Source organism: Pseudoliparis swirei, chromosome 18 (genome assembly GCF_029220125.1).
Source record: "Pseudoliparis swirei isolate HS2019 ecotype Mariana Trench chromosome 18, NWPU_hadal_v1, whole genome shotgun sequence".
Taxonomy (NCBI): Eukaryota; Metazoa; Chordata; class Actinopteri; order Perciformes; family Liparidae; genus Pseudoliparis; species Pseudoliparis swirei.
The window spans coordinates 11,631,032-11,643,073 of NC_079405.1; the positions used below are offsets into that span (position 1 = coordinate 11,631,032).

General features: G+C 39.6%; 2 protein-coding genes across 4 annotated transcripts in view; one reads left to right on the forward strand and one right to left on the reverse strand.

Annotated features, from left to right (window-relative positions):
- The window catches only part of syn2b (synapsin IIb), a 96,558-nt gene that overhangs the window by 71,658 nt on the left and 12,858 nt on the right, over positions 1–12,042 (forward strand). For both annotated transcript variants that reach the window (XM_056436880.1, XM_056436881.1), the window contains exon 6: positions 11,287–11,349. In XM_056436880.1, the coding sequence (XP_056292855.1) occupies positions 11,287–11,349 (63 nt within the window). The remainder of the gene's footprint in view (positions 1–11,286; positions 11,350–12,042) is intronic.
- On the reverse strand, positions 48–9,917 carry LOC130208027 (metalloproteinase inhibitor 4-like). 2 transcript variants are annotated; one of them, XM_056436883.1, is made up of 5 exons: positions 9,630–9,917; positions 3,106–3,203; positions 2,876–2,990; positions 2,216–2,340; positions 48–1,884 (listed from the first exon to the last, which is right to left on the reverse strand). In XM_056436883.1, exons 1-5 carry the CDS (start codon positions 9,766–9,768, stop codon positions 1,687–1,689), a joined length of 675 nt encoding a protein of 224 aa, XP_056292858.1. In that variant the 5' UTR covers positions 9,769–9,917; the 3' UTR covers positions 48–1,686. The 2 variants fall into 2 exon arrangements, with proteins under 2 accessions (XP_056292858.1, XP_056292857.1); XM_056436882.1 differs by having other exon boundaries at positions 1,732–1,884; positions 2,212–2,340; positions 9,630–9,839.

Consider the following 12,042-nt stretch of genomic DNA (forward strand, 5'->3'; position numbering starts at 1 on the left):
TCTCACTTTGTTTACTGAGGAGGAAAAAAAGAGTCGGTGTCACACTATTTCATTGAGACATTTTATATACAATGTTTTTTGGTACATGGAAATAGAAAATTCTATATAGACAGAAATAGAGACATAAATACAAACCCAAACAATTATTTCAGTATAAAACAAACATGAAATTGTTTGATAATGCTACACTAAAGCCATACAGTTGTTATGCATAGTCTATCATATCATGACAGTCTAAATTTAATTAACATATGTGTGTATAATATATTTCAATTAAATTATTCATCAGTTTTTTATTGAATATTTTATTGTTGAATGTGACCCTAATATAATCTTTGAATAGTGACTTGGGCCATTATGCATTTTAATCTGTATTATTTCAGTGAAGTAATCCAGTAACAAGACAGGGGTCAATTCAGATTTGGGTCTTTTAAGAAATGTTGAGTCATTAAATAATGCCTATAAAACAATAATAAAATCACTATAGATCAATATAGATCATTCCTGAATATCTGTTATTTCTCATTCTGTTGGTTAACGTCTTGTGCCAGAGTCTTTACTATCTTTTCTTGAAATTGAAAATTGAGGAGGAGCCATTTCCTGTTTTTAAAGTGTTAAAAATAGTGAATTGAATCTTGTCCTGTTACTTCATTCCTCAGAGAAGAGGTGGCTTGGCTTCTACAGGTGGCAGTGCTGTTGTTAACGCGCTGGATTAGATTTTTGGCACAGGAAATATTACAGAGTTCAACCATGGAAACTAAACACATACAACGATAACAACTCCTACACTACAAAACACAATCCGGTTAGCCTTTAAAATGTTAATTCTCACTCAAGTACAATATTTACATTCTCAGCAATTTGAGAGTATAAACTGTGATTATTTAGATGTACAATAATTATGGTCATTTATAATGCATGTCAGATTTGGTCAAAAATATAATTAATTGGGGAAGGCCTGGTGTGGCTTTGCTCTAGGTACTGTATATATATATATATATATATATATATAAAGGTATGAATTCAACACCAGAAAGTGTAGGGGAAAGGTGGCAGCGCTGCAGTCGGCCTGTACAGATGTTGTAGCACAGATGTGTTTACAGTGTGTAAAGTAGACATTGCAACGCAGCTTTGTGGCAGAAGTTGGCAGCTCTTTTCTGCTATTTTCTTATATTGGTTGACAGTAAATGTCCAACTTCCTTGTAATTTCAGTAAATGTATAACCCAAATGGTTACATAACCTTTTGTGACGAATGCTTGAAGACATATGAGGTCTTCAGTATTTGTCAAGGTTATGCATTTACCATCCGGTCATCAGAAATGAAGGAAAGAATTCACCCTGGGGTGAATAATCTAGAGTGGATGGTCTGCTGCTTTGCTTATTCTGGGGGAAAGAGCAAGTGAAGGGGAATGTGTGTGAGAGAGAAAGAAAATGAGGCAGAGGAATGTTGAAAGCAACTGCAGTTTATAAAGATTTAGCATTGCTGAAGCAACCAAGAGAACTCTGCTAACAGAAGATCTGCATTGGGTTAAACTTCCTCAACTGTCAAATTCAGCCAATCTTTCAATGAAATCAGTTGCTACTCTGCGCGCCATAATGAGCGCACCATTTGAGCTACATAAGCCAAAGCAGGACATGTTTCTCAGGAGTTTGAAGAAGTGAAATGGAGTAAAATAAGTTATAAGTCAAGGGTCAGCCATGTCCAGGAAGTCTTTCTCAGGTGGCGGCCCCCCCCGGTACCAGCTACAGGTTGTGTCAGAACGGCGGATACAGGCGTACTGCCGAGCCTGCTCCCCATTTAGGCTGTTATCCAGCAACCAGTCGGTCCACAAACACTCGTTTTCTCCTGTAGACGCACACGGGACTGTGTAGCAGGTGTTGATCTGTGGGTACAAGAGTTTTAGAGTCATCCGTTCCCTCACTCACAATTTGTTCTCGACGTTGGCCTTCCCTGTGAGTTGTGTTTTGGTGAAAGTTGTGGGGGAAACTGGAGCGTCTCTGTAGACACATGGTGCGATGAACAACTGTTTATTGGAACAAGAGATCACGAAACACTTGAGAGTGTTTGTACTGAAATGGAAAGAAAGTTTGAGCCGGAGTGAGAGATGAAAAAAATGACCTTTTTGCTCTCGATTCTCGAGGCATCTCTAAGACATAGATGAGTGGGACAAGGAAGACAAATGTATGAATAGAGAACAAACCGTCCTTACTCACTCTGCATTCACAGCCCATCTGGTATCTGTAGTTGAGATTCTTCTTCTGTGACAGTGATAAGTTGTCCCAGGACTCTACGAGGTCGCACTGGCCAATAGAAATTCTCCCATCACTCCACATACTTCCTGTTTAGTGACATCACAACACTGCCATTGGAAATGTCATCGAGCACAAAGCAGATGAATGTATGTTGCTGTGTTAAAAAGCCTGCATTAGTCACAGCTAATAGAAGTCAGGTTGAGTAATGTTTCATTTATAACTTTGACTGCCATAAATATGGCCATTTATTTTTAACAACTGCTTTTCAAAAGAAATGTTCAGAAATACACATGCAGTTGCTTTCCCGACAAGAGGTACATGAGAAGATGGAATCAAAACTCTTGACAAAGTGGGAACAGCTAGCCTTTTCTTTGTTTTTGTATGGATTAAACCAATTATAAATAGTATAAGGTGTTAGCTTTGAAGATGCTGGCTTGTGGATTGTGTAACCTTAGCAAAGCTATTTCCCCTGTTTTCAGTCTTTATGCTAAACATACAGACATTACAATCATATCAATCTCATCCAACTCTTGGCAGAATAGCAAGTGAATAGACATATTTTCCAAAATGTTCAAACTTTTTGTTTCCTACTATAAGTGCAATATAAAACCGTGACTGTACCTGAGAGCAAATACCCTGCTTTATTGTTGGAGTCCAGTTTGACTCCACACAGTGAGGAGAAGACTGGAGTGTACACGTACTGGATGTCCTTGGCCTTGTCAAAACCTTTGAACATCTGGACTCAGAGCAAAAGGGGACGGTATGAACATGGCTTAACATTAATGAATGCACTATATACAGTACAGAAATGTGATCAGGAATAAGCTGTTACTGCTGCTCAGAGATCTCACCTTGATCATTTTGATTTCATATTGGATCATCTTCATGTAGGGTGAGGAGCTGTTGCTAGGCGACACAATCTTTTCTCCGGAGATCTTTGCCCTTATCACTATCAGGAAAGGGAAATAACACATATAAGAGGATTTAAAATATTTGAAATGCCAAATAAATGTAGAAGGCAAGATAAGTATGTGATTTACATGCCAGAGACAATGGAAAACATCCTTCTGCATATTTATGATCAATATGTGTTTCTTTTACTCTCGGTATCAGATGGACATATAGCCTAGATTTCTTTCTTTCGAACCCCCTCCTCCCTCCTCTTCTGTCATTTTGCTTGTCACTCGTCTTTCTCTCCACACAGACAGTGGAGCAGCCCCTCTCTGTAGTGATACAGGATGTGTCCCTCCTCTCCTCTGGGAGGGAAATCAAAACCCTCATGGAATATCAAGTAGCTCTCTGCTTGCACATTCCCATTAACCGACTCCACACACACAAACACACATTTATTGATACAGTATTTACAACACCCACTTTTACTTAGGCCAAACCATGTCTGGCACAGATATGACTTCAAGTTATTTAAACCCATACTGTAAATCAAGTAGAAGGATAGTTGGTCTGTGGTTCTCAACAGGAAGGTACAGTGAAGACATGTCATTAAATGGTATTGAGTTTGCACATTTTACTTACAAAGACCACAATATGCAGTTCAAACTATACTTTTTTTCTTCCATCAAACCCATAAGATCTGCATTTTCAGACATTTGCATGACTCATTATGTTAACTGCCAAATTAATTTCACTGTCAAACATTTCCTTACACTAATAACACTGTTGTGGATCCATCAATCAATTACATTGACTATAATAGCCTTCTCCAAGGTCATCAACAAGTCCCACACAGTTTGAACATGGCAGACAGCTGTAGTAACTATTAACTGACATCTGAAGAATAACAGTGGCATTGCAGTACAACAATGCATCGTAGTCACATACTTAAAACTGAGTTAGAGGTTATCTCCACGAGGTATGTATTTATGTTCAGCTCCCTTCGCGACTAGCGCCTCCACAATGAGAGCAGCACCTGGAACTACTGATAGGACAACATTAACCAGCTCTGTTCTGCTTACAGGTAAAACTCCAGCAGCTACAGGCTAACTCACGTAAGCCAAAACACAGTTTAGTCCTCAAGCTGAATACTTTTTCTCACATAACTTTAGAATTGAAACACACTGTTTGTAAATATGAAAACGTAAGAATAATTTGCTGAACAGCTAAACATTCTAGGCCTACACTGAACTATTAGAAGATCACAATGTCATGTCTGTGGTTTTAAATGTAATGTTCATTAGAGTACATTAGAAACATTAAAAATACATTTGACTAGAACTGGTAAGCCTACTTTTGTCTTGTATCTATAAACACATCATATGCATGCATATGAAGAATCTGTAGGCAACAAGACTAGATTTTGCCATTTGAAGAATTTTATTTTTCATTAGTAGTCCATCTATTATAAACATGCAGGCGTAGAACACGTTCAAACAATCTGTGTTGAGAACAAAAGAGGCGGAACGCATTGGCCTAAAAGTAATCTTGCTAATCACCGTCTGACAATAGTTTTGCTTTTTAATTGTTTATAAAAATGTTTGTAGTGGTAACTTGTTAAAACAATCTGTCGACCCCAACTCCAGTCTGGCATCTCAAGTTGCTAATCACATTGTAGACAATAAGCAGTTCACGAAAAAGGAAGTCTTGTCTCAGATATCCGCTCACTACACCAGAACCTCAGAAACACAGCCCTTTGCCCCAGAGGCTTATCCATCCTCACATAGAGAGCTGACGTGTCTACCACTGTATGAACACATAAAGTTTCGGAAATCACTACGAATTTTGACCAACAGCAATTTAGGCTTAGACTGTTGATTACACTGTTGAGTATGTGTATAATCAAGAACCTAGATATGATGTACTTAAGTTTAACCCAACGACAAATGCAAATCATGCAATAAATTGCCTATAACCCCCATTACCCATATAACTATACGGCTTTATAATTGCTATTCCACATTATTCTCTCTAAAAGAGAGAAAACTGTTCCCTGCAGATGAACTAGAATGAGATGGAAAAAGAGAAGGGAAGAAACAGACAAGGGAAGCTAGTGACCTTGGTTTAATTATGAAAGAAAGCGTAAAGCTACAGTATAAGAGAGAGTGTGACCCACACCCCTCCTTTGCGTCACCCTCTCACACAGCTACGCAAAGCGTCCCCTTGTTTGTGCTTTCCGCCTCATCACGTAACAACACCACGGAGCTCAGTGTGTTCTGATGAGGAGTTGGTTCAGGGGGAAAATAAGAAGTTTTCTTAATTGAAAATGCGAGAAGGTAGAAAGGCAGGCAGACAAATAAAAGTACAGACAGAAAGTCAATGGGAACTTGTGTGAGCTGTAGTTTAGTCAAAGTGCTCTCCATCACCCACAGCAAACTGCTGATCCATGGTTGGTACTTTACAGGACATGTCAGACAGCACAGAATACTCTGCTAGCTCATACAACTTTGTTGTACTTTAATCGTATAGAGCAAAACTGATTTAGAAGGGAAACATTTCCCCTGACCTATTGCATGTCATAAACAGAGAGATATGAAATCTAGTAAGTGCATACATGCTCTATAATACCTACAAATAAACTTAACATGTCTGATCTCACCAGAACACACCTGCCTTGACCTAAAAACGGCATGCTAAGAATTATAGCTCGGTTTGATAAATGGATACAATATATTCATTTATCTTTATCAACTTAAGTTGATATTCATCAAATATTGGTATAGTTGGAGCCTAAAAGTATTGTGCATAAGGAGAATCTAAACGTTGTCTCTGGTGGACAAACTTTGTAATGGAGACATTGTTTCTACGTCAAACACATCTTAAGCATTTTTACTTCCCTTCCCTGTTACGTTCCTTATATGATCTATGATCAGCCAAAGCTGCCAGTATACTCTCTAAGAACTGTTGGAATGGTCACATATTTTTAGACACACCTTCCCTGCATCTTTTTGACAACGGATTAGTGGGGGCTGTGTCCTTTTAACTTTCTGAATCTATTCACTCCCACTTCACTTGGTTGGCCATCTGTGTGAAAGTAAGCAGGGTCTGAACATCACAATAACTAGTTCTGTACGAGCATAACTAGTTCCTAATACTTTACCAGCCCAGCAGATTTAGCAGTGTAACTGTACTTGTAATGAAGTATTTTAACCTCATAAAGGGTATCTGAATAATTACACCATCGATTACTTTTGTTTGAATGTGTTGTTTTTACAGGCCAATGTCACATATTCTACACATCAGCATAACCCCCTCCTCAAATACAATTACACCACTGAATAAGGCTGTCATTCTCACTGACCAATGTTAACTATATATATGACGTAGTATTGCCCTTTTTGCTCTGTTCATCTCTTTGATCTGCACTTCCTTTTGCAAGAAGAACCGTACCTGAAAGTAGAAGCAGTGCTTTAGCAAATTAGCAGCCCCATTCAGATCTGTAGTTCAAAATAATGGGTCTATGTTGTCTAATAATGGTAAGTAATACACCAGGGCATAACCGTGCGTAAGGATCAAATAGTTGGCAGTCTGAGACTTGGTTGTGCATCGGCAGAAGTTGCTATTGCTAATTAACCAGGAACAGTAGAGTTACTTTTCTACGACAGACGTGGTTTTAGTTGGATCACCTTTTTGGGAAGTTATACATTGCGATTACATTTATTGTAGAAATTAAATGTAATAACTGAACAACAAAACTCATTTTATTCCAAGATTGTTGTCTCTTCCTGAAATGATTCTCTTGGCCTAGATTCTCTGAAATGTTTACCCCCCACCTAGACAGCTTTGAACTGTGCAGGCTAAGTTACCCACTCGATTCAGCTGCTGCAGCTGTGTTATGAACAGGAATACGGACGCCTGCAGAGTGAAATTGACAATGCATCTGCCTCACAGCTACATAACCAAACAGAAATATTGCAAACTTGTACCATGAGAACTGATGTAGTAAGTAACTTCACCCCCTCCCTGATGAATCGGCACCCTTGTCATGCTCACAAAGCTGGACTGTCAGTGGGCTTTCACACTGATATTGTTAGTATGCAGACCATTAGACCAAGCCTATAGACATGGAAATGAAGTGGGGAGAGAGAGGGAAAGAAAGAGAGAGAGAGATGGAGTAGGCTGTGTTGGCATGGCTTGGCCTCCATCCAACTAACACACACACACACACACACACACACACACACACACACACACACACACACACACACACACCCATGCACACAATCGCAAATACACAAAAAGGGCCAGGGAATTGTCCAAAGTTTGTCCAGATGGGATATTTCTCAGATGTACAGCTTTATTCAAAGGTCTCGTCTACTCTGACAGCACCGTCAGGTCAACTAAAGGCCACGACCAGCCTATGCTTAGAACACAACTACAACAGAGTAACAACAGATTACGCCAAATGAAAAGTTTTCTTTGACACGCTTAGTGTGAGTGAGGGATTTTCCTTATTTGCTATTCATGGCTCCAAAAAAGTTTCATCCTACCTGAAAGAGACCAATGAATCTTGTATCCATTCAGAGGAGGACTCATGCATTCAAACTAAACACAGACCCAAACGTACCCCGAGGAAATGGGATCCGATTACAAAAGAACCTGTGGTTAATTGAACATTTGTGAAGTCCCGCCTCTTATCGTTACTGCTGCTGTGCCTGTCAAGCTTTCCGCTCCTGCAATTTCAATGATAATGGTGGGAGACTTAACTCTAGCAATGGTTCAGGCTTTTGAAGTAATGCTGTTAGTTAGCCAAATATGGTACGGTTGGAAGCTCCCTTTAGAACAGAAACACAGTTGTATCCCCTATTTGCACTTTTACTCTTGTGTCTTTGGTTTTGAAAAGATAAAATACACAGTAGCCAAACTCACGAAATACTTACTATTACTACATCTCAATTCACACCGCTGTAACATGTGTAGAAATCCAAAGGTCAAAGAGACCTACTGTAACTAGGTACAGTTGCTAAACTCTAATTGGACAATCGGGGGAGGGGATTAGCAAACGTTCTGTTGGAATCCACATGGAAGAAGTTTGCCTCCAGGGCTTTCGACCAAAAAGTGTTAATCTTGACCCAAACCATGATCTTTTCCTAAATCCAAGTAGGTTTGTTGCCTAAACATAAATCCCTGGAGGCAAACTTCTCCCATGTGGTTCAACATGTGTATCGTTTGATGATTAGCTGCAATACTTGTAACATGTTCATGTAATAGCTCTCATTTTTGAACGTTGGCTACACAATTTACGTGAGAATAACATGCATGCACTGCTTTTATGTCTTGGTCTTATTAGACAAATGAGAGCAAAGAAAATAGAACAACAGACCAAAAGTTTATAAAAATATATCCAGTGCTATACGAGCATAGACTTTGTCAATATGAAAAATTGACAAATTGCCTGTATGAAAACCTCAAATTGTTCAGTTGGAGAAAACTGAGTAATCATATGGGACCTCCGTCTCACTCTTTGATGATACACTTCAGATACTCTGTCCTAAAAGCACTGCCCCAAATACCCTCAATGTGATCTCATAACCCAGATCTAATTTGTCCTTATGGTGGTTTTCAAACAGCTCAATTTCAGACTGAATATCATTTTGACACAATTTACTTTTAGAGAGCTGACCCTATCGAAACCTAAAGGGAGAAATAGACCAATTAGAAAAACAAGACTAAAATACCGACAATTTCTTTGTCTACTTTCTCTTTCTCTCTGTGTCTCTCCTCTGCTGGAACCTTTGACAGAACCACATACTCCAGCTTTCCACAGTCTCCAGCCAAGTACTCAAAGTCAGAACAGAGTGTTGGTTTTGGCCTGTGCTTAGACAAGAAGGATGATCGGGGGGCGTCAGACCGAGAGACAGGCAGACAACCCAACAGACAGACAGACGGATAGAAAGTAGGCCGGGGGTATTGTTTTCTAGGGTTTGTTTTCATGCAATAGTAAGAAAGAAGACTCAATTATTTAACAACAAAAACATAGGATTCCCTGTTGTCAAACAACAACAGGGCTGGAAGTGTATTCATCTTGGTATGAAACAAAAAGAAAAGATAGCCATTCTATATAGTGCTTTAATAACGTTGATTATCAATATGTTCTCCATAAAGCTAATCATTCACATGGATATCATTGAAAAAGGATAAATCAACATTTCTTTCAATTACACAAAAAAAAGCTCAGGCCTAAAGCTCTATTGATTAATTCTTTGCACAGTCTATTTTTACTGTGAATTAAGATTTTTGTGAAAATCCAATCCAAAGTTGATCAATAAGCCAAATCATAAATCAGTCAGTTATAAAAGAGGGTCCTTTAACATCCTGCACTCACTTTTGAGTTATCCCACCACCATTAAACACAGGAGCTTTTATATTATGAACTCCTATCTGGGTGAACAGATGCTAATCAGGTCTGCAGTTATTAACTCACCGATCTCAGCGCTGCAGAATAGATGCTGTGGGTGTGCTGGGTGGCAACTACATCCCTCCACAACCTCCTCCATGCCTGCACCAAGCAAAAGGAGCACCCAGAGCCCCAGACACGCACTCCGATCCTGGGACATGGTCATGATGACTCTGGCTGCCTGTAACCGCTCCACCACTCGACGAATGCTCTGCAAACCTCTTCTGATCCCCTTAAGTTCCACAGGAAAAGTAAATTGGGCCGCAACGGGGGGAAGGATACGACAGTAGAGTCGAAGTAGTGAGACGAGCTGAAAGGCAGCTGTGGATACAAATGTTTACAGTTTAAAGTACACCTCTGAATTTAAGCTGGATCAAATAACTTGGGTTGAAGGCTGCCACTGCTCTCGCTCTCTCTCTCTCTCTCTCCTTCTCTGTAGACAACACACAGAGAAACTTACAATAGATGGATCCCCTCACACTCTGGTCTTGAATGCTGAGAGGGTCGCACACAGGGAGCCCCTTATGTACTCAACAATTTAGGGACAGCCTCCTCAAACGCAGGAGAGAAAAAAAGCGACCATCCTTCGCCTCTTGTACCCTCTTTTGATGTCCTCCCTCTTCTCCTATTGGCTGCCGGGTGTTAGTCATGAAAATTAAAATGTTGGCCGATTAATGAGGTTATTGTTGGACAGCGAAGCATTTTGTTATTAGATTAGTGTTCTTCTTTTGCGATGCAGCTCGTGCGACCACCAGTGCAGCATCTGGTTCATAAAAGCAAACGATAACCATAACAATGACCTCTGGCTATTGTTTATGTGTATAGTACAAGTATTGCTGTACTGTTTAATGTCAACATACTTTTTGTTTTAATGTAATGCACATGTCAGCACATCTGCAGAAGAAATGCAGCTCTAACATCGGGAATGCTTTTTAATTTATGAATCTGTACCAAACATAGCAGGGGCTAGTATAACATTTGTAATTGTAATGTTCAGCAATATGGATATCTTTTATTTGCATTTGTTTCCTTGCTGGAACTTCTTATGTGTTCTACTGTGTTAATATGTGCACCGGAGGGAACATTCGTCTTGGTTACTTTGTGTCATATTCTATAAGGCTGCATGAATCAATATCTTTATATAAACAATTGATCACTCCACAACTTGTAAAAAGAAATCTGTTACTCGTTGAGACAAATTCACAATTATTACCCATAAACTATAAACCCACTTTACACAACTTGCACAGCACCGAACAGCAGAGCAAAGAGAAAAGGTAGCAACTAGCCAATCAACATATAGTGGAGCATTTAGTAGTTAAAGGAACAGCTTTTCCCCTCAGGACAAAACAAAACAACATTTACAGTGTCCATAAAACGAAGTCCACATTTATGCTAATTCATGCTCTGTCTGCTGGTTGAAGAAACTGTTGGCTAAACCGTTTGTCATATGAACAAACGGTGATAATGCTAATATGATATGATAATATGAGATCAATGTATGCTGTATAAACAGCTTGCTGTGTTGTCCCCAAGTGGTCATGTTTTGCAGTTCTTGACCATTTAAAGCCAAGTTACCTGCATACATCTGCAAATGGTGATGGGTGTGACTTCTCAGTGTGTTGATATGTTTATAGTCGTTCTGTATTATTCTTTATTCTATTATTCTTCTATTGCTTTTCAGATTACATCACCAAGTTTCCCAGTGGTGGTGAAGATCGGACACGCCCACTCTGGAATGGGAAAGGTAATGAGTCATTTTAAATTAATATACACTTTTATTAATCCCCAAGGGGAAATTAGTTCTCTGCATTTAACCCATCCTTAGTTATTAAGGAGCAGTGGGCTGTGGTGAAGTGCCCGGGAAGCAACTGGGGGTTGAGTGCCTTGCTCAAGGACACTTCAACTTGCAACTAATGGGGAGAGCGGGGATCGAACCCACAACCTTGCGGTTGCAGGACAGCCCGCTTACCCCACTGAGCTACAGCCGCCCCCTAAATGCTATGAACATGAAAGATTTGACCACCTGTAGTATGTGTGATCAAATGAAGACACATGCACGTGGTAGTGAAGTGGGGGAAATGGCAAAATGTTGAACTAAAGCTCACCTTTTGGACTATTGCATCATGTGACAAACTGCCACCAAGAATTGCTTTAAAATCCATTTATAGTAAAATGGTTTACACTCGGCATCATCACATCTGGAACCACATTGTTTCTACTATATCATGTGTTTTCTGACATGCACTACAAGCGAAGATCTATTCCATGCTGATGTTGCAGAATGATTTCCAAGCATAGAGAACCTAAAGTCATCTTTAGGTAATGTAGGAATGAAAAAGGTCTCTCAACGGGCAATGTTTGGTTTGTCTGTTCTGGGCTACTGTAAAAACATGGCAGTGCAACATGGCGGACTCAGTGAAGAGAACACAATTAAACG